At 34.7% G+C, this 24,191-nt stretch overlaps 1 protein-coding gene across 3 annotated transcripts; it reads right to left on the bottom strand.

Annotated features, from left to right (window-relative positions):
- Nucleotides 1-2,332: 2,332 nt before the first annotated feature.
- LOC125680341 (uncharacterized) lies at nt 2,333-16,789 on the bottom strand. 3 transcript variants are annotated; one of them, XM_048919826.2, is made up of 2 exons: nt 16,631-16,789; nt 2,333-3,375 (listed from the first exon to the last, which is right to left on the bottom strand). In XM_048919826.2, the coding sequence occupies exon 2, from the start codon at nt 3,373-3,375 to the stop codon at nt 2,569-2,571; it is 807 nt and encodes a 268-aa protein (XP_048775783.1). In that variant the 5' UTR covers nt 16,631-16,789; the 3' UTR covers nt 2,333-2,568. The 3 variants fall into 3 exon arrangements, with proteins under 3 accessions (XP_048775783.1, XP_056012515.1, XP_048775784.1); XM_056156540.1 differs by lacking the exon at nt 16,631-16,789 and adding an exon at nt 16,320-16,410; XM_048919827.2 differs by lacking the exon at nt 16,631-16,789 and adding an exon at nt 6,886-7,313.
- Between the last annotated feature and the right edge of the window lie 7,402 nt (nt 16,790-24,191).

Genomic DNA, 24,191 nt, shown 5'->3' with positions numbered 1-24,191 from the left:
CTCTATCTTTGCTCCTCAGGAAAAATTAACAGCTGTGAAGGAAATACTTCAAACGTATTGTGCCACTATATATGCCAGAAGTGGTGTAAATCAAATGTGGATTCTAAAACATTCTAAAGAACTTTAAGTAAACTTGAAATCGCAAAGCTTTCCTCAAATCCAAAACATCAAAACGTATGACTTCAACACTTTACACGATCATTTCTCACATTAAATTAAAGACTATACTTTTTGACATTATAGACAGTTGCTTCTATAACAAAAATGGGAAACGGAAATATTCATTTCTAGTGATTAGTCATCCAAAAAATTATTTTCTTAAACACCATTCTGATTCCACACACAAGTATTCTGAAGTTGAAATTAAAAATATGTTGGAGTTCCTCATTGACAATATATTCGTAGTCTTTGGTGTCTCAGGTCTTCCAACAGCCTGTTGGAATTCCAATTGGCACGAATTGTGCTCCTTTATTAACTGACCTTATATTCATAAGAAGCAAAATTTCTTAACAATGCTAATTTTCTTTCATATGTCGATTCGATATATCCTTGTGAACTCGAAATAAAGGACACCACAGAGTAATCCACTTCTGCTTCATACTTAAATACTATTGAAAATAGATTTTGACGGCAAACTAACACCTGAACTTTATGATAATCGGGATGATTTCAGCTTCTCCATCGTCAACTTCCCATATCTACGTAGCAATATTCCATTACAACCTGCATATGGTTTTATATCTCTCAACTGATTCGATACACAAGAACTTGTTCTGCGTATCATCAGTTTTTAAATCGAGCCAGGCTACTGACAAACAAGTTGATGGTGCAGTGGTTTTAACAGTATCGTTTAAAGTCAGCATTTCGCAAATTCTATGATCTTTATAACAATATAGTTTGCCAATACAACCTGTCATTGAGTCAAACGCTGTCTGACGTGTTTCATACCGATTGTTAGGCCGTTCTTGGCACAATAATCTTGACTACGGATAGCTCCGTTTACCTGATCAAGACGTAGGGCTCACGGCGGGTGTGACCGGTCGACAGTGGATGCTTACTCCTCCTAGGCACCCGATCCCACCTCTGGTATAATATCCAGGAGTCCGGGTTTGCCCAACTCTCTATTTTGTATTGCTTATAGGAGTTATGAGATTGATCACTGTTCATTATTTTCACCTTTCACTGAGTTCTATACAACGAACAACAAATTATTTTTTATTAATGAGGCAATGTTTACTAGGAGTTAGAAAGATGGACGAATTTAGATAATATTTGAACAAAGGAACTTCATTGGTGCTAGTTAATAATTTCACAACAAAACTATTTACCTTTTTATTCACATTAGCAACTCTACATATCATAATGATATCAAGATACAATTGATATAATGAGATCTTTTAAAGGCCTAATTTTTAGTCAACGCCCACGAAATCTACCTGTTCTTAGGTTAATCGGATATCGTCTGTCCGCGGCGGAATTACACAATTCATTACGTCATGAAATAGTAATTGATGTAATAGAATGAATGGAATTATTGTACTGTGGCGGTCAGACGGGTTTCTTCGTCGATGGTCAGATAGCTCAGTTGGTAGAGCAACTGAATCGCTTTTCAGGGGGCGCGGGTTCGAATCCCGGTCTGGCCCGTTGCTTTTTCTCCCTTCCTGTTACATTTAGTTCCATAGACTAGCCCCTGGAACTGACAGGCGAAAATGCCTGCCAGGGGATAAAGATCCTGAGTTGATGTCTTCAAGTGTGGAGACATTTAAGGAGGTAGGAATGTGGCAGTTCGATCGTAGTTGGCCAGATATAATGATTTTTAAAACAAAAGAGATATTACATGTTTCATTAGAGTGAAAGTTCTGCATTATGTAATACAGGGGTCCCGGATTCGATTCCCGGTCCAGCCAAAGATTTTCTCCTCTCCCATACTACATTTGGTGTCATTGACCACCTGGATTTGCAGATGAAACTCCTGCCAAGGTTAAAACGAATCTGGGTTGTGTGTTTATAAGAACGAAGACAATATAAGACAGTCAGATGGCTTTGATCACGGGTGGTCAGATAGCTCTGTTGGCAGAGCAACTAAATAGAGATTCAAAGGTCAGTTTTGAATCTCGGTCTGGTCCGTTGTATTTTCTCCCTGTCACAGTAATCTTGAACCACGTAAGCATTACACTATACGATTCTGCAGCCTTACAGAAAGTTTTATTCTTGTTTTTATTAAATGATACGATCTTTGCATTTTTGCAACCAGGAATGAAGAAAAATTCAAAACGAGTACATCTCGTTTTGTCTGGAAGGCATTTTATGTTAAATACACTAACAACCTCAACGAAGTTTGAATGTTTATTACTGAGATGACTGAAATGTACACCATATAAGATCATAAACACAAGTCTGATTGTCAAACTGAATACAGGTACAAAAACAATTGCATTTAAAACAGTAATAAAATAAATATACAATGTTGTAACAAGTAAAATATACATTTTGCATTTGGCATGCAAACACTTGTTATTATCCAGGGATCCACATAATCCCCAAGAACCAATGAAGTTGTTTGTTTGCTCAGCGTTTACCATATAAGTAGCCGCTAGACGAACCCACGCCTAACCGTCCAAAGCGTTTGTTTGGGTTTCCATAAAAAAAGCCCCTGGACCCTTTCACACCGAGTCTCCAGAAACGTTTTTCTTTATCACCGTCCCGTTTTCCGTAGAGATAACCACTTGACCCACCTAATCCCAATTTTCCGAATCTTTTTTCTTCGTCGCTGCGTTTCCCATACAAATAGCCAGTAGATCCGCCCATTCCTAAACTTTTATATCGTTTATCCATGTCCCTCTTACCGTACAAAAATCCTCTTGATCCACCGATACCGAGGCGACTGTACCGCTTATCATCACTACGTTTTCCATATAGAAAACCACGAGATCCGCCAAATCCTAAGCGTCCATATCTCTTATCAACATTTCGCTTTCCGTATAAGTATCCACTAGAACCGCTCATCGACAGTGCTCCATACCTCTTATCCATTTCGTTCTCCTCATTATCTTCCGGTACGAATTCTTCTTCACTGTCTTCGGGATTATCTAGAATTACACCTTCCTTGAGATTGTTGATACTAAAGGCTTCTTTTAGGCACTCCTCGGTTATTTTCGTACAAATCTGACAGAATTTAAATGCTTTGTCTTCACTGCAGCAGTCCGTCAACTTGACGGCAATGACTTGGGGGAGTCTGGAACACGTGATACAGGTCTGAGCGACGTCTAAGTCCGCGTCACAGCGCGTGCCTTCTCCTGTGTCGCTGACAGGAATTGGGTTCTCCTTGTCAGCTGTTGACAGGCAAATCAGCCCAAAGAAAATTAACAAACGCATCTAAAATGTAGAAAGAAAATGCATATCAAATATCATGTTTGACATATCGTAATTCATAATATGGTTTACAACAAATGTTGCCCAAATTTGTATCATGAACACGATTAATGAACATAGTTTGTCTATATACAAAATACAGCTGAACTTCGGTATCTTGAACACCAATATATCGAATACCATGGAAATGTTGAAATGATTTTGAAGTTCCATCCACTCATTTTATAAGTATTTGCCCTCAATATCTCGAATCCTCGAGTATATCTCTTTTTCTCGGCCCAATCAAGTTCGAGATAACGAGGTTCGACTGTATATCTAAACAAGCACTGGTAAATTTAAAAAAAAAAAGGGGATAGAAAATGGACCGAATTTCCTCTAATATTGTTAACTGTTTTGCATATTGATCGTTTTTTCTAGATCATGCTTCTAGTGCATCATTTGTAAAGAAGAGCAACACATCCCCATGACTCACGTATATTAAACCTGTAGACAGACATGTAGTACACCAGCTCGCCTGAATTCTAATTAGAATCTTGTTGCAAATGATTTTAAAAAACGTTCACTTTTTAAATTCTAGTCAGAATCTTGATTTGTTGCAAATGATTTTAAAAAACGTTCACTTTTTGTTACGTGAATTTTCCTTATCAGTAATCATGTGACTTCAGGCTGTTGAGCCTCGTTCTGGGTGGTCCTTGTTCCAATACAAAACTCGATATTTTGGAACTTTCAACTGTATGAACTTTTTTCATTTTGCATTGACAACTTGAACAAAAGTTAAGATATTATCAACGGTGTTTAGATTTGGTTTTTAAAAAATATTTTGATCGTATATATAGTATAAGTACGTCATAGTATACGTCATCTCATACGCTTATCAAACCTATAAAGTTTAGAACCTACTTAAACTGCATTTACCAAAAGCAACAAAAAAAAAAAAAAAATGTTTCAAGAAGCCTTTCGGATTTTCAAACCAAGTGCAATTAAACAAATGAAAATCCTATCACTAACTGGTACCAACTGAACTTGCACAAATTTTCTTCATTGAAAACTCAGGTGGGAAATGACATGGGCATCATTAATGGGAAATCAATATGTCCTGACGAAGCACTCATTCGGTTTCTGAAATTACACTCCAACACCATAAACCTCGGTAACGTACATTAGTGACATTTATATCTTGAATGGACATATCATTGAAATTGGATAAACCTCTCTAAATGAAATAGCTAAAGTCGTTTGTAATTAGCAGAAAACGTCAACATATTCAAAAGGATGTTATTTTAGAGTCTAGTAGCAGTTTTAATCAGTTCGCTTGAATTATATTTACAATTAATACTCTGATATCCGCTTAAAGCAGGAGTAGAAAAATTCTAAATTTGATATTAGTGAACAATAGAAACCCTGGGAATGCTTCCATAATTAATGTATGTGATTTATTAAAAGTCAGACATCGAGGTCCTTATCTCATTTACAATAAATTGAAAATACACAGATTATACATATATAAGTTTAAGATATTATTACTAATTAACGTTTAATTCATTTAAGATCCGTGCTAGAATAGGTACTCAGTACCCCTTGCTTGTTGTAAGAGGCGACTAAATAGGGCGGTCGGATATAAAGACCGCAAAAACCGAGGTCCCGTGTAACAGCCGGTGTAGCACGATAAAGATCCCTCTCTGCTCAAAGGCCGTAAGTGCCGAGCATAGGTCTAAATTTTGCAGCCCTTCACAGGCAATGTTGACGTGGGTACCGAACGAAATCTACCGAAACGAAGCGAAGGGGAGGCCTATTTCATTTATATGTGGCAACTTTTACAGGGACCTGAGACACTTGACCATTGATTACTATTATAATTAAAGAGTTCGGCTACACAATCTGTTGTGTTTCGTTCGATTTTGATTTGATTTCGTATCGTTTGGTTTCGTGTCGGTAGATTTCTTTTCGGTAGACTTCGTTTCATTTCGTTTGGTTTCGATTTCGTTTCGCATTTTAGCGGTACCCTGGTGACGTCTTCATATGAGTGAACAATTCTCGAGCGGGACGTTAAACAATATACAACCAACCAATCTTTTAAGAAACAAGAGACTTCAGTTTATGAATCCCCAGAACGTGACCCTTGTTATATCAACCTTTTCACGTCCAAACTATTCTCACTTACATTCAATCTTTACATTGTCAATCTTGAATAGCTCGCTTACATTCGATCTTTACATTGCCAATCTTGAATAGCTCGCTTACATTCAATCTTTACATTACCAATCTTGAGAAATCAAAACTTGATATCTTTCACTGATTCCATAACTAATAAAATAGAGACAGGTTCTCCATACTCTTGATGTTCATTAATTATTGGATGTTTGGGTCGCTAGTGTGCAGAAATTGAACGTTCCTGAGATTGTTATTGCTACTACTCAGTTTATTTTGCAGCCAAGTTAGATTTTAGAGAAAAATGAATGAACAAGGTATTCAGTGTTCGGATGAATCCTTTGAAACATTCATTTTGTACATAAAATTCTATAAATATCCCGATGATTTCTTTAGAAGTATCCATTCAATGCAAGGTGAAGATAACGAACAGTGATCAATCTCATAACTCCTACAAGCAATACAAAATAGATAGTTGGGCAAACACGGACCCCTGGACACATCAGAGGTGGGATCAGGTGCCTAGATCAATACAATACAATTTACCACGAGTCATATTTAGACCACATTTTGTATTACTATATGTAAAATATGGTAATTTGATTCGGGGTTGTCTGACGGATTTGCCCAAAGTGTCGTATTGTTTTATTTTTTACTCATATCAAGAGGCGCCACACAGGTAGACAAATCGTAACAGCGAAGGTTCTTTATCGTGCCAACGCCCGCCGCGACACGGGATCTCACTTTTAAGGGCGCGCAGTAACTCTTAAGTCGGGTAAAAGCAAGGCTGAACCCGAGGTTTATGATGAATATATTAGAAATGTCACTATACCAAAATTTTGTTTTAGAGTTCTTACAGTTTGATTTGGTGTCAGAAGCCTTTGTCTCATATTTATAGACAATCATTAAGGATGATAACTAAGAAACGAACAGAAATCCCGATTTTAAGGATAAAAACTTTGATAGTACTAAGTTTTGAAATGAAAAAAAATGTATTTGTGAAAGGATTTTAAAAAAAAATAATAAAGTGTTGATTTCACGAAATTTTTAATTTCAAATGAAATATTTAGAATAAAAATGACAAATCTGTTGAAAAACATTTTAACAATGTTGTCAAATGTAAAATGAATTTCATTGCATTCAGTGCAATAATCTATAAGTTGATAAATATCATTTTTTAAAATTTCATTTCAAGAAATGTATTGAAAATGAACAAACATTAAACGTGTTCATTTTATAGAATTTTGAAATTTTCTTGATTAATTTATGATCAAAATGTGGATAGTAGGAAGAGATGATGAATATAATGAAACTAACTTTCAAGCAATCTTACTTGGTAGATGTTTTAAATGTATATTTTCTTACCTGGTATGGATCATAAAGCTCTCATATATATTACCAGATTCACAAGTGTAACAAATTTTCAATAATTTGTCTTGTTTTAAGATTTTCCATTAAATCCATTCAATGAAACCTATGCACTGCTTTCGCCTGGATCGATCGGTTTTAAGTGGCCAACAGTGAGATTTATTGATAGACAACTTTCTACATCACGAGATCGACCTCAATATTCAAATTTTATAGCTGATCTGATGCAACGGGAAAATTACAAAGCAAAACAGTCAACTTCTCGTTATGAGGAGAAGAACTGATTGGTTCCACTGTATTCTAGACTTTATGGCTGATAAAGTAGAATGGATTAAGTGCCCGTGTTAATGTCACTGCATGTTTTCTTTAGCTTATACAATGAATAATGAATACTGTTTTTTCCCCTTCATTGTAATTGCCTGTTTAGAAGAGTTTTCCTATGATGACAATTTATAAGATCTTTACCCGACAATGAGCACCATTTTACGGTATCCGTTGATGAGCAATCTTGTAACGCCTCCGTAGAACGAAAAAGACGGTCAAATTAGCACTGTCAATAAACATGTTTATTATCTTCGTCTGAAAACAGAAATTTGCAAAATGGACAATCTTAATGGCAGTTCTCCCCATTATGACTAATTATTTTGAATAATTGTATTTTCTATACTATCCATTTCTTTTGTCAACAATTCATCTCTTTTATTCCCAATGTCACCAAATGATTTTGAATTGTTTCAAAAGAATGCTATCCGAACACACTCTTAATGGTAGTAGATTTGATAATTTGATTAGCATTTCCCATAATGATAATTTTGTTTTGCATTCACATCGCACTTACTACTATCGTGTTAGCGATTGGAATGCATTTTCCCCATGCCTGGTCAAACTATACCAACAAGCTTTCCACCAAGTAATCGAAAAATTGTATCTTATACGAAAAGCTAAAACCTATAAAATGTTCTTGTTCCGAATTTGAAATAGCGGAAAACATTTCGATGAATAACTATTTCATAACAATAGAGGTGGGGATTATTAGTCTCCTACTGTACGTGTTTTTGATTGAACGGATTTTGGTATTCCTAATGTTGAAACTCTTCAATCAGATGACATTCCTGATATTTTTATAGGAGCAACATCTAGAATACAGATATCCAAGTCCAGTCACTTCTTGGGAAGAATGGGTTTGTACGAATATTTTTATTTTTATACTAGTTGTATGTAGTAATTGGCACTGCACAGTTTACAACACGAAGAGGTATGTGTTGAATCTAGCTGAAACATTGGATGACCCTTCCTTGCTCGTGGTATACATTCTTCTGTTTAAAGCTGGCATCGATAACACGATACAATAACTCAAACTACTGCTATCTGAATAAGGACATATTGATTCCGATGTTTATACATGTAAAGGTATATTGATTCCGGGGGTATATACATGTAATAATATATCAATTCATGATATACATGTATATCAGATGACGGTATAAACAAATGATGGTATTATATTGATTCCAATTCATATACATGTAATAATATGCTGATCCCGATGTATATACATGTAATGGTATGTTGATCCCGATATATATACATATACAGGTATTGTAAAGGTATATAGATTCTGATGTATATACATGTGATGGTATATTGATCCCGATGTATATACATGTGATGGCATATCAATTAAAATGTATATGCATGTGACGTATATACATCGGGATCAACATACCATCACATGTATATACATGTACATCGGAATTGATATACCATCACATGTACTTACATTGGCATCAATATACAGTCACATGTATATATATCGAATACGATAATGATGTACATGCATGTGATGGTATATTTATTCCGTTGTATACACATTTAATGGTATATTGATCCCGATGTATATACAGGTGATGGTATTTTGATTCCGATGTATATACATGTGATAGTATATTGATTCCGATATATATACATGTAATGGTATGTTTTTCCCGATGTTTACACAGGTAATGCTATATTGATTCCGATGTACAGTTATATATATATATATATGTATATATATATATTTACATAGAAATGAAAACTAGCTATATCAGTTTAACAAAAGTATGTTGAAAAGGAAAGAATAAGCCATTGTAAAAAACAGATGGTAAATGTATTGCACTGTCAGTGATTAAATAAATCAAGTTGTTATAATACATAACCTTTAATTATGCTAATTTATACATAGTTTAAAAAGACGTCCTTCCAAGAGCGACCACTCCGACATTGATGAAGATCTTTTTGAAAAGCTTGATCGTGATTATTGTTTGATAATTATGGTATGATTGAAGCAAATGTGCATGATTGTGCAAAATTGGGTAATGAGAAATTAATTGTACCCAAACGGCATGACTTGCCAAAAGTATTTAGGAACTTATATGTACTATTTGCAATTGAAAAAATGTTTGAGATTATTGATCGTAAATACATTTAAATTTATTCAGTGTATGGTAACCCGAAAGTAAGATTTTAGAAGTAAACTAGATTAGTTTCTGTCTCAAGTTGTAATAATTTTTCTCTTAATGAAAGAAAAGAAAACAGTTTTACTTTAACGCCTTGCTTTCTCCTGATTCTCTTTTTTTTAAATCTTGTTTTACTTTTAAATTCATTGCGTGCATTTTGGTGATATAATGATTGAACATATGCATTTATTGTCAATGTGTAATGTGTTCATGTAATATGTGTCCGGGTAGGGCAGTCGTAGCACTCTAATCTGGACTGGATATTTGGACTGGCACCTTCATCGAATTCGTAATTCATGTCTGCAAATTTACATTCAACTTCGGCCAGTTCTAGCAGTTAATGTGCACTTAGATGACACTGTCGTTCGCTTCATAAGTGATTTGACTGTTAGATTTACTTTCTATTACTATTAATTTTGCATTGCTCACTTTTTAGATAGGAACATTCCAAAATAAACAGTCATTAAATTTCCATTCAAATGAGGATTGAATATCTCCTGATACTGAAGAGTTCCTATAGTCTGTTTTTCTTTTTAGTGATATACAGTAGGAATGCACAGTTACTATATCACTAATATAAAAAAAACCCAGACTATAGGAACTCTCCAATATCAGGAGAAAAACAATTCCTTCATGGGAATCCTCATTTGAACGGGAAATTTAATTACTGGTTCTCATATCTAGACGGTAAGCAATGCAACATTACTAGTGATATAGATTGATAAGAGAAAGACTATGTGGTTTCTATAAGGTATTCCATTGATAATATGGGACTCTAATCACTTCACTGTAAGTTCAACAGTCAAATCTCTTATTTAAAGCCAATAGCAGTGTCACCTAAGTGCACTTTAATTGCTAGAACTAGCCGAACCTGAATGTAGATGTACATACATTAATTATGAGGGACTACTCCGAGATTCGGTGAAGGCGTCAGTCCAAATATCCAGCCGTAGCTCTAGTTTTTCACCGCTGCGACCCGAGTTCGACCCCCGTTATCGCTAGTGATGGTGAGAAGGTATGGTGGTCGCCCGCTCAGACACGTGGGTTTCCTCCGAGCACTCCGATATCCTCCCACAAAATGACCACTAACACCAACATCCGTACAAGTCGGTAAATAGCTAGTATATAGCTAATGTTCATCGTTGTTTGTATGTCCGACTTTAAAAATAAAGATTATAGCTTATTTCAAATTATGTGAAATATGCTTTGAATTGCTAAACAGTTTTTGATTCGCGGTTCTAAACATTTATCAATTTTAATGTGCACGAATACGCAGAATGAATTGAACAAAGACAAACTATTGTTTCCTCACAAGAGATCTTTCACAATTTAGCCAGCGATTTAGTATAAACCGTTGGCTCTGTAACATTTAAACAGTTTCAAAACGGCGTATTTACAAAATCATTTGAAAAACTGTAAAATCAATCATAGTTGTGGAATCTAATTCTCGTTGGATCCATGGTTCGCAAATCTCATTAGAAGTTACGATACCGAAAATCTCCAGGAATTTTTTGGTAGTTGTTAGTAAGATCTTGTTGCTTTCGCATTAATGCTTAGGTGTAAGTTTTTATGCTTACATTAAACCCGTGCAGCATCCAACACAGCACATCAGCTCAACCCAAACACTGCTTCTAACAAAACTACCCGGACTACGCATAGCTAAACGCATTCAAACGTATCAAAGCTGCACTTACAATAATCAGTATTCCAAGGATGGGAATAGTCAAGGAAATATTAAAAACAATAATCTACGAGTATTGTAGACGGAAATTCGGTACGTTTTGCTTTTTCTTTTTTTTTTTTGTACTTGTGTTTAATTCTGCGTAGATAATGTAAATTCCTTGCTTCCTCATACATCAGTGATATGCTAGGGCTTTCCTCTAACCTTGGTGTGAATTGTAGCTTGGGCGGTAACAGAATTCGTCAGCAATTTCCGACTGATACAAAGATTTGGTGCTTTTAGCCAAACAAACATTTTCTCCTTTCCTGTCTTACACAGTCTGTCCGTAATCTTTGGCCTTCGCTTAGTAGCAATCCTTCCATTCCTCCTCTGGTTTCAATAACCGGAAATTACACTATTACCGTGTATAGAAATAATGTAAATTTGCATATTCTGAGAATTTATGGTTATCAACAAAAGATTTAATGCTAGTTTTCTTGTATAATTATAAATACAAGTCATAACTCTTCGTACGACTTTTTTTCCCAATTGAAAAATTACTTCTTATTGAAAGGTGATACATCATATTTCCCACCCATTCTGTTCGTTGTTAAACAACAGCGATAGGAAATTGGAACTACGGATATGTTAGTATTTCAGCAGAGAACATCCTATATTGAAATGTTCATTTCAAGTGTCATTGGGCGACCGGATAACCAGCTAATTATGAAATGCTGTTAGTTACTACTGACATTTTTACAAATTGCAAAGTGCACACACATGTTCATTGTCTAATCGAACAGCGGATAATGACGGTGTACGGCAGTAAACCCGGCTAAGCGGAATGACGCAGGTATTACCAGAAAGTCGTGTCACGTGTGACCTCACCTGGTTTAGCTTCATTACCTAATTACACGTAATTAGTCACGTTGCAAAAAGATAAATGAATGAGTGTACTAGAGTGTTCCTTTTCATTAGAACAGAATCTTATGTTGTTAATGAGGGGTACTTTACAGTATGTTCTCTATGTATGGCACGCCAAATTCACAAAAATGAGCTAAACATAGTTTCACAGTTGATAAACTAGGTTTATCGACTGTAAACTATAGTTTACGAACTGTAAACTATAGTTAACGATTCGTTAACTATAGTTTTCATCCGTAAAACTATATTTAACGGTTGTAAACTATAGTTTACAAATGCTAATCCAAGTTTATCTGTCTTTAAATAAACGTTAACAATAGATTTTGCTGATAAATACAGATTCACATTTGTAAACTATAATTTACATTCGTTAACTATAGTTCACAATTGTTAATCCTAGTTTCACAAATTGTGATACTATATTTATCAGATAAACTTAATAATAGTTTAGACTTGTAAACCGTAGTTTACAATCGTGAAACCGTATTTATCAGATAAACTATGTTTTGCAATCGCTAATGATTGTTTTCATTGTTAATTATAGTTTACGCTTGTGAAACATAGATTATCTGTTAACTATGGTTTACAGATGTGAAATATAGATTAACGTCGTTAACTATAGTTTACGGTCCGTAAACTATAGTTTACAGTCAATAAACCTAGTTTATCAACTGTGAAACTATGTTTAGCTCATTTTTGTGAATTTGGCGTGCCATATCTATGTATAAAAACAATTCACACATGAACTGGCCTGGATTTCTCTAAATTTTGCTAAAATTCTGACTGCTCCAATAAAATAAATTTCAAACTTAAGTTTGAGATTTTTTTTATAGAAACCCAAGCCTGAACAGCCTTCTGTACAATTCAAGTGTGTATATTGAAGTTATTTTTGCAATTGTGAACTCTTGCCTGAGATTTACGTAGGTCAGAGAGAATTCGAACTTTTGTCAAATCGTTCATTTTGGCAGGTTCAATTTTTGGCGCGAGGGGAAAAAATGCGACTAAGAATCCAGGCTACCCGATTTACATAAGCTAGATAACGATATTAAATACTGTAAAGATGAAAAATTTGGTGCAGAAAAATAATGTGTTCATGGGCTCTTGTTTAAAGGAAAACCATGGGGGAAAAGTATTGTCGCTGGTGAATTTGCAATGCTTTTTATATAAACAATTCGAAGTGATTCTATGTTTGTGTTAATTACTAATCAAAAAAGAAAAAAATGCTCTTCAAAAGAAATGTTTTGGGGGTATTAATGTTTAGTTGTTTTTCTTTTATTTTGTTGTTGAATTTGCTTTGCATTTTTATCAAATAGGATAAAAATATCTAGAAGAATTAATAATTCGCCTCTTTGATACACTTCAAATTCTGTCCATTCTGTACAGGCTTTTCAAGAAATCTACATCTCGCAGGGAAATTTATTTTACAAATCTGAAAACGTTATCTTAATAACAGAAATATTTCATAACACATATCACACACACAGACAGTGAAGCGCTAAATTCGTTTTTCATTGTAATCATGAATGGCATTATTTCATATAGTTATTTGTTCGCCGTGAGTTTAATTTCCAAACATAAAATATAAGCACATAACTATTTACAATATAATGGAGGGGGGGGGGGTTAAAAGTGAGAAATAGTCGTGTGATCTATGAGGACATGAAATCAAATACAACATGTTTCACACGTGTTTTGAAATAGGAAAGAGCCCAAATAGGGAACGGATATCTATGCAGGAATTTAAAGGTTTAAATCATCAATAACCTCCTATTAAGGTCATGCATGTACTTACTACAAACCTTTTTGTTCAAAATTGATGAAAACGTAAGTCGCATTCATGTTTATATAAGTAAATTGAATAAATTTCACAGCATGGAATTCAATTTCTGTCCACAATTTCAAAATTCTGTCCAATACAATGAGAAAAGTTATTAAAGGACAATATATGACACAATAGACAAATGATACAATTCCCTAACATTTTAGAAATTAGTGCAACACTAAATACAACCAGAATAAGTCAAAACTCATATATCAACCCTTCCATGTTTTAATTTTTTTTTTGTAGCAAGTGTTAATCGATCCTCGTGTGATGTCATAGGTATTTGCAAAAATCTTTATCAAAATTTGTGCATGATAGAAACATATCTTTCGGAGGAATTTAATTCATTGCATACTGGTAAACTATTGATTTTGAAAAAGTTTATATTTTCCATAGATAATCAATTCTTTCTAATTAAAAAAATGTTGTCAAGGGCAATAACTCCTATGCTAGTATTTCTTCAACTGTATGTCTATTATACATGATTTCCCTAATATCCACAATTAATTTATACATATTTATGAATTAACATTTATTTTTAAATTGTTGACATTTAAAATTTGTCATTTCAACAAGTTTTTATCTATTTTAATTATTCTGTATAACGAAATTGTGTGATTTTCTGATGTTAACATATACTTTCGATTTTTTATGTCTGACATCTTTAAAAATGTGGCAACATACACATTTTCTTTGGTTATTGATTAAATTTAACTATATTGAATGGAAATTAATACAGATTTTGCACTTTTAACCATTAATATTGATAAGTCACATGAGGATCGACCCACCTTAAGTGTACGAGTTGCAATAAGTATCATAGAGATGATGAAAACTTCCTATGTCATTGGTTTCTGTGACCGGTTCACGGGGGATGCTTACTCCTCCCGGGCACCTGATCCCACCTCTGATATGTCCAGGGGTCCGTATTTGCCTTACACTTAATTTTGTATTCTTTATAGGAACTATGAGATTGATCATTGTTCGTTATCTTTACTTTTTCTGTTAAAATCTTATGACTACTCCAAAGTCAGTTTTATTTTTATTTTTTCTGAAGAAAAATCTTACTTCTTAAATAGCTAAGCGGGGGAAGGGGGGGGGGGAATATTAAATCAGAAAATCGTGAACGGTTTTACTTTCGAATGTGTCCCAGAAATAAAATGCAACTAATACCTTCAATTTAAAAATAAATCAAACTGTTAAGTATCTGCTGAGCTTTGAATGAAATGGTTACGTTGAGTTCATCGACAGTCATATTAAAATGAATCGGTACACTAGATTTTCTCCTCTTGCACTGTTCCTACGAAATATCATCAATATTCCATCATTGAAATATATTTAGGATGCTGAATGAAAATAACTTCTTTGAGTCATCACAGTGAAGGAAACCGGAAATGTGATAGAATTTATGAATCATATATTTCATGAAACCGAATATCAATTCATCATAGATCCCACGTTAGCAATCATGGAAGATACAAAACGCACTCCTGTATTCCTGCAACAATAGTACAAATCAAACATCTCATATGACACACCGGTCGCGGAAGCTTAATGGTAGAGCGCTTGCTTCGTAACGAGAGATCGTGAGTTCGAGTCCGGTTTGTGCCACGGTCGCGTCAAACTGAGTCGAAAATTTAGGTAGTGATTACTCCTTCTCCTAACGCTCCGCATTTAGAAGTAAGAGTCACGGAGTCTTTCGGATATGACCTTAAAAATGGGGGCCCCGTGTTATAACAGGCGTTCGCACGTTAAAGAAGCCTCACTGCTACGGCCCTGAGCTATTAAGCATAGGTCTAAATTTGTGGTACTTCATCTACAGCTGTTGAAGTCTCAATAAGAGTAAACTATTTTCAGGGGATGTAAAACAAACAACCAACTAACCATACAATAAAGAACACCATCGCCATTGTCACTAACTCCTAGAGAAGTCGGGAACCCGTGGGAGCCAGCGGTTAGTGGATTTCCGCTTCCCTAACCTAGGTACATTGTAAGACTGAAACAGTACTGCTCGCGAGGTTGTTTTCTACAGTAAGAAATATATGCGGCACATGGCTTGGAGGAAACAAAATATTTTTTGTATTGGAAATTGATTGTTTGACTTCTATTCAACCTACTGTTTGGAACGTCCGAAATTCCATCTAAGTTACTTTTCATAAAAGAAAAAAAAATGATAATTATACATGTAATTTCATTCGATATTTTTTTTTTCATTATGAAATATGTTGAATTTAGTTGAATGAATCAATGTAATTACATTATTACAAACTCGAACAGATTTTGAACAAATTGATAATATGGTAAACTAAAAAAAAAAAAATGGTGCATCTCTCAACAAGGATTGCCAAAAATTCCTCAACAGAAATTGAATATAAAGGCGTTTTATAGATGAACAATTTTCCCTAACAATGTAAGGATGAATGCCCCATAGGATTCCTGGAAGAAATCCTGATGTCCGTCTACCGGCAGCAATGGCGATCAGAAAACAATATAAAAACCGCTTTACACACTTTTAATTCAATCTCACCTAAATTTGGTAGATTCGTCAGAAGTCTGAATCCTATGAATCATCTGGGAAATTATCACAAATGACGGTAGAATCTCTCTCATGTATTTCTACAAACTGATTAAATATTAATTTATCTGATGTTTTTAAGACTTGAAATGTCACTGTCCGACAAAATAGCAATGCAATTTTTTCGTAGAATTTAGACATTGTGCGACATTTCATAATAGAATTTTGGTCTACTACACCAGAAAAAAAAATCTAGCCTGCAATTGAATTAAAAGGAAAAAAAGCTAATACCTTAAATGTATCGCTAAACAAATGTAACTTACCTCTATCTGTCAAGTTTTTGCTGAGTATATCATTTAATTTAAAATGAAGATGATAGCGCAAGTTCGTTATTAAATAGCGGCTCGCGGATTAGTTTTCCATCGATTGATCACGCGTTTTATTCCTACGCGACTTCCGTCCTAAACAAACGTTCCATTGTCCCAGGCACTTGGTCCATTTGATGCTCCTGGACGGGGCAACTTTTTGAATGCCTTTCGTAAATAATTGTGTTAAGTGTTGAAACATACAGCAAAGGAAACAAACGCTCTTGAAATTACACTCATAAACAATGATTAACGTAATGTTTGATTTTACGTGAGTTCGTATTGATACAAATCAATTTTCTGCTAATGGAATCTATCGGTTTTAAGACAACTGAATTGACTTTGAATTTGTTTAATGACCATTTTCACAATAGATCACGAGTGTTATCTTATTCGTCAATTTATTTTCTGTAATTTTACTCAATTAGGGTGAAACTATGAGCAAAGGGTCTGGCGCAATCTTTTGAAAGCCAATATGTTCGCGGGCTTGCAAACACATTCTCTGACACTCATTTAAAAATATTTACACCCGGGGCTTTATGTTTACTACATGGGAGGACGTTTGTCGTGGAATGTGGTCGTGGGATTTCAGAGTAGTGAAATCAATACCCCATATTTTGGCTGCTCAGTCCCTACACTCCATTTATTTGCTTTCGCTTCTGCGCTCTTTTAGAAAGCATGACGATATCTGATTGTAATAAACATATCGAGATCTATAGCAGATCAAAGCAAACATGACTATGTCATCATTTGTTGGGTGGGGGTGATCCTAAATAGCACGTGAATTCACCTCAAATATCGAGTATTTTGATGATTGTAATTGTGCAATTCATAAATCATACATGACATCATCTAGATGTTATTATAGATTGAATGTTACTAAATGTGGGTCGAAAAATCTGTTTTCAGAATACTAAGTTTTAAACAAACATTTTTCTTTTGTATGGGCTCTTCCTCTCGATATAAAGTATTGTACAATCCTTCATAAAGATACTGTATATCTAATGACAAAGTATAAAAAATCATTGATTCTAACCGCTGACACCCTCCGTACCGTTCTTAGATCATCCTCAACACGTAATTGCTTCCTCTCATTAAACAGGCGGCACTCACGGGGTGTAAATCTCTTCATTCATCGCAAACTTTGGGAAGGAAAATATGAGTTTGTTAAACAAATATGAAGCTTTGCGTAGGTGCTTTATTTATAATCATTGATTCGTTCAAATGTTTTTTAAAAAAAATACTGTATACACAAAGTGCATCCTTTAAAGATAACTATTACATACACAGGAAAAAAGCTGGGGTCAAGATTGGTAATGTTGAAAAACTTGCTTTTAATACTCACATAAAAGACATGATTTTGTTTTAGGTAATTGGCCTACAAGCTAAGTACAGTTTTGATTTAAAATATAGAAGATACATGTAACATGAATATGTGCAATCTCCCACTTCCTGAATGTTGATCCCACCATGCATTCAAAGATTTCAATAGACACTGTAATAAATAACATACGTATTGATAATCAAGAATTTTGTTTTGTTTCCAAACTAGTATGATCAGTGTATCTATATAATGGCGTTATTTGATAACTTTTACAATGAAAACTATTTGATTTCAAATAAAAGGAATAGGAATACTTATTGTAGTTCAGTTTTTCGTTCTAGACTAATTTAACTCTTGGACATCTTTACTCAGCCAATTGTTTACAATGTATGCATGAAAGAAAGAAAACGACGGCGTTGGTAAGTTACACAGGAATTAGGACGCATCAGACTCAAGTCATTTTACTATACATAATAAATGTATATCCCAGTGAACTAGACTAAAAGACACCACAGGGTCTTCCGCATCTGCTACATACTTGGATATCTTATTGAACATAGATGTAGCAATGCAGTATTCCTTTATCACCTGCATATGGTGGTTATGTTTCTCAACCAATTCCAAACGCAGAAGCATGTTCTGCATATAATCAGTTTTTAAATCAAGACAGGCTACTGACAAACAAGTTTATGTCACATGGGTATCAATAATCTCGTTTAAAGTCAGCATTTCGCAAATTCTATGGTCGTTATAAAGAATGTCCTTTACAAATACAACCTATCATTAGGTCGAATGCTGTCTGACGTGTTCCATACCGATTGTTAGACCGTTCTTGGCACACTGATTGTGACTGCGGATATCTCCGTTTACCTGATCAAGATATAATATAGGACTCACGGTTGATGTGACCGGTCGATAGGGGATGCTTACTCCTCCTAGGCACCTGATCCCTCCTCTGGTATGTCCAGAGGTCCATGTTTGCCTAACTCTTTATTTTGTAATCCTTGTGGTATTTATGAGATTCATGACGATCGTTAACTTTGCCTTTCATCCCAGTGAACTCGAAATAAAAGACACCACAGAGTCTTCCACACCTGCTTCATACTTAGATATTTTATTGAACATAGATGTAAACGGCAAACTAACAACTCAACTTTATGACAAACATAACGACGTCAGCTTCCCATATTCATGAGCAATATTCCATTATCACCTGCAAATGGTGCTTATGCCTCAACTGATTCGATACGCAAGAGCTTGTTCTGCATATAATCAGTTTTTAATTGAGGCAGGTTACTGGATAACAAGTTGATGATGCAGGGGTTTGAATAATCTCGTTTAAAGTCAGCATTTCGCAAATTCTATGGTCGTTATAACGATCTAGTTTGCCAACGCAACCTGTCATTGGGTTAAATGCTGTCTGACGTGTTTCATAACGATTGTTAGGCCGTTCTTTACACACTGATTTTTGACTACGGATAACTGTTTACCTGATTAAGATAGGGGTAAAGAAAAACGAGTATGCTTTCTTAACATGGATAACTCCGTTTACCTGATCAATATATAGGGCTCACGGTTGGTGTGACCGGTCGACAGGGGATGTTCACTCCTTCTAGGCATCTGGTCCCACCTTTGCAATATCCAGGGGTCCGTGTTTGCCAAACTCTTAAATTTGTACATGAGATTGATCACTGTTCGTTATCTTTGCCTTTGCATACATGAAACATACTTAATTCTACAGAAACGAGGCACCAGAGTGTGTAGAGGTATGTCTGTGTGCTTTGGGAGAAGTTGCCTTGTAAACCCACTAAAGGATTATGATCACAATTACATTTCTTTTTACGATAATTAACTTCAGTCAAACATCACATTATCTTGGGATCTGGCTGTCCAAAACCGAATTAGTCGATTTCATATAAGACAATGCATCGCTGTGTGGCATCTCATCGACAAATAGAACCACTGATCTTTGTCTTGATACGAGGACATTTATTTTTGAAAGCAGCATGTTGTTTACTAATGCATTTCTATTGCATCGCAGCTCACGTTTGTTTTGTATTGTTCATTTCATTTTAAAGGTACATTTGCTCAAATTTTATGTTAAATTTTGATAAAGATATCAATACTGTGGTATTCTATAAATGAAATGAAACAAAAAATCTATCAAAACCATGCATTTAAAAAAAAACTTCGGTTGTAGAAATATAAATGAAAATAGTTTCAAAATACGAACCGTGTTTCTGACATAATTTTCCCCCCGAAATGTGCCGAGTGCTTACCATGTAGCTGTTGTATTAATTATTTTCCAGCGATTATTGGATCTGTTGATATCTACCTATTCTTTAGTCTTTTACACATGATGTAGCATAATAAATTTAGTCTGATAGGTCCATATTCCTATGTCTACGAAAGATGAACTCGATGTCAAAATTACCGACGCCATCGTTTTCTTTCTGACCACATATTCCCACGAAATTAATTTTGTTCCCACCAAATTGAATATATATGTCAGTAATATAATCCTTAGTATGTAGTTTGTGACCATATACTTCTCTGTTTTAAAATCCATTGCTTTTTTGTAGACAATACAGGGGCTTTAGTTAAAGTTCATTGGATGCAGCCTCAATACTATAGACCAATATTTTGTGAGCATGCATTAAAGAATATTGAAATGACTGAAATAGGGTTTCCCTTTTTCCAACAGTTTTCTCTATAACAAATTGATGCTTTAGTTTAATTCAAACTTCTCGATTGTGTAAAATTGGAATCGTTCTCATGGAAGGCCTAGTGTGTTAGCGTTCCCAAATGACAGATGTTCATCGCACTCCAAAATGAAAGAACAGTCACAAATGTATATATATAATATTTGAACTAAAGATACTAAACTTGCTACAGATTTATTGTGGATTGCATAATTGCAAGACATGACGTATGTTGAATAAGTTTATATCGATGATGTCTGTTGAATAAGTTTATATCGATTACGTCTGTTGAATAAGTTTATATCGATGACGTCTGTTGAATAAGTTTATATCGATGACGTCTGTTGAATAAGTTTATATCGATGATATCTGTTGAATAAGTTTATATCGATGATGACTCTTTGTTTATGTATTGATATCTTCATAGGCAATGGAAGTTAATGTAAACTAATTTCAAAAAAATTGTGGGAACGAAATTACTTTTGTGTGAACAAATCTACATGTATTTCGTGGGAACGAATTTTATTTCTGCGGAACGAATTTTATTTCTGGGGGAACGAATTCTATTTCGTGGGAACGAATTTTATTTCGTGATAATGATTTTTTTTTAAATTTCGCGAACCTATCCTATATCAGCCACCGTAATTAGCCGCTTACCAGTGTTCAGTACCTGGCTACTAGTGGCCAACTTCTCTCTCGTTAAGTAGCCAGTTGCTAATTTCTAGCTTCTTGTAAATAACTAACGATCTTTAAAAAAAACCCACACAAATATTTTAAGATACACTCTGGAGGGTCCATGGGTCCGTGTTTGTCCAGCTCTTAATTTTGTATTCTTTATAGGAGTTATGAGATTGATTACTGTTCGTTATCTTCACCTTTATAAGAGTTATGAGATTGATTACTGCTCGTTATCTTCACCTTTATAAGAGTTATGAGATTGATTACTGCTCGTATCTTCACCTTTACAGGAGTTATGAGATTGATCACTGTTCGTTATCTTCACCTTTATAGGAGTTATTAGATTGATCACTATTCGTTATCTTTACCTTTATAAGAGTTATGAGATTGATTACTGCTCATTATCTTCATCTTTATAGGAGTTATGAGATTGATCACTGTTCGTTATCTTCACCTTTATAGGAGTTATGAGATTGATCACTGTTCGTTATCTTCACCTTTATAGGAGTTATGAGATTGATCACTATTCGTTATCTTCACCTTTATAGGAGTTATGAGATTGATCACTGTTCGTTATCTTCACCTTTATAGGAGTTATGAGATTGATTACTGCTCGTTATCTTCACCTTTATAGGAATTATGGTATTGATCACTGTTCGTTATCTTCACCTTTGTAGGAGTTATGAGATTGATCACTGTTCGTTATCTTCAACTTTATAGGAGTTATAAGATTGATCACTGTTCGTTATCTTCACCTTTGTAGGAGTTATGAGATTGATCACTGTTCGTTATCTTCAACTTTACAGGAGTTATAAGATTGATCACTGTTCGTTATCTTCACCTTTATAGGAGTTATGAGATTGATCACTGTTCGTTATCTTCACCTTTATAGGAGTTATGAGATTGATCACTATTCGTTATCTTTACCTTTATAAGAGTTATGAGATTGATTACTGCTCATTATCTTCATCTTTATAGGAGTTATGAGGTTGATCACTGTTCGTTATCTTCACCTTTATAGGAGTTATGAGATTGATTACTGTTCGTTATCTTCACCTTTATAGGAGTTATGAGATTGATCACTATTCGTTATCTTCACCTTTATAGGAGTTATGAGATTGATCACTGTTCGTTATCTTCACCTTTATAGGAGTTATGAGATTGATTACTGCTCGTTATCTTCACCTTTATAGGAATTATGGTATTGCACCTTTGTAGGAGTTATGAGATTGATCACTGTTCGTTATCTTCAACTTTATAGGAGTTATAAGATTGATCACTGTTCGTTATCTTCACCTTTATAGGAGTTATGAGATTGATCACTGTTCGTTATCTTCACCTTTATAGGAGTTATAAGATTGATTACTGTTCGTTATCTTCACTTTTTCAAACTAGTATCTTGATTGTGATTTCTCACTTTTTCGCGGATAATATCTGTATAAAGAGGGGTCTTCACTCGCTTTGTCATCCATCTCAATATCAAAATACTAGTATACCAGACTTAGGCTTTTGGTAATCAGTTATTTATGCCTGTGAAGGAACATATCCGTACGTTTTGTTTTTTAAATATAATCTTAAATAGCTGAGCGGTAATCTGGCAGTACTATTTCATTAAGGTGTACACAACGGGAGTAGTTATTTTCGTATTGATCCTATAAAAGCCCAGATATCATGTTGGATTTGACCAGTTACTTTGATACTGTTAAACTGAATACAAAGCAATTCAAGTTTTCGTGTGTAATCGTGATTAGCTTTGTGTTCACTTTGTATAATAGCTATCATTGGGTCAGTTGCTGTCTGACTTGTCTCATACCGATTGTTGGGCCGTTCTTGGCACACTGATTTTGACTACGGGTTACTTCCGTTTACCTGATCAAGATATAGAGCTCACGGCGGGTGTGACCGGTCGACAGAGGATGCTTACTCCTCTTTGGCACCTGATCCCACCTCTGGTATATCCAGGGGTCCGTGTTTACCCAACTATCTATTTTGTATTCCTTACAGGAGTTATGAGATTGATCACTGATCGTTATCTTCACCGTTCATCTATTTCAGAGTTTTATACATGATGAATGTCTAAAGAGTCATTGAATTTCAAATATATCATGCTTGTGCTATTAGCTTGTGACGGAGAAGCCCCGACATATGAAAGTTTCTTTGCAGTAGTTGGATGTTTATTTTACAGAAAAATTAATTAAAGTGTTATACATGATTTACATATTTGAATATGCCATTGTTTAGATGATCATCTAGTTACATGTAAACGTATATATCATGTTCAGATATCAAGCTTTTAAGATGATTATCTAGTTATACACAAATGAAGGTCATCACAAAAGGGACGGGGCAATCTTCCAATGTATCTTACTTAGCATCTAAAAATGACAGTTATCAAAAAAGTGTGGAAGTGGGGGACGTGAGTGTACTGCCACGGTGCCACCCCTCTCCCCTCCCTGGTTGTACTTGTCAGAATATGCACTAACCAAACAACATCGTACTTGCTGTTATTAAGTACTTATATTGAGATGGACAGTGGCCAAGATGCATATTTTTTCCAAGTTGAATGGGAAATCTTAAGTAGCTGGCTGTGTATTGTTTGGAGGTTTATTTAGACGAAGAGAAATAATATTCCTATCAAAATATACCATGGCAGTTTAGATATCATCCTTGATTTGTTTTAACTACTTATAAACATTGTTATGCAAATCACCCTCAACACTCAAGTTTTCTTTGAAAACCTTCAGTAGATGGATATTTACGTGACATAAACAATGGATGGCGTACACGAAGAATGATTTTTATATCAGGAAATGCA

Source organism: Ostrea edulis, chromosome 2, assembly GCF_947568905.1.
Source record: "Ostrea edulis chromosome 2, xbOstEdul1.1, whole genome shotgun sequence".
Taxonomy (NCBI): Eukaryota; Metazoa; Mollusca; class Bivalvia; order Ostreida; family Ostreidae; genus Ostrea; species Ostrea edulis.
This window is presented reverse-complemented; position numbering and strand designations above follow the sequence as displayed.

What these genes read in the sequence shown, in the direction of transcription:
- LOC125680341 (XM_048919826.2), bottom strand. Translation starts at nt 3,375, where the DNA reads ATGCGTTTGTTAATTTTCTTTGGGCTGATTTGCCTGTCAACAGCTGAC.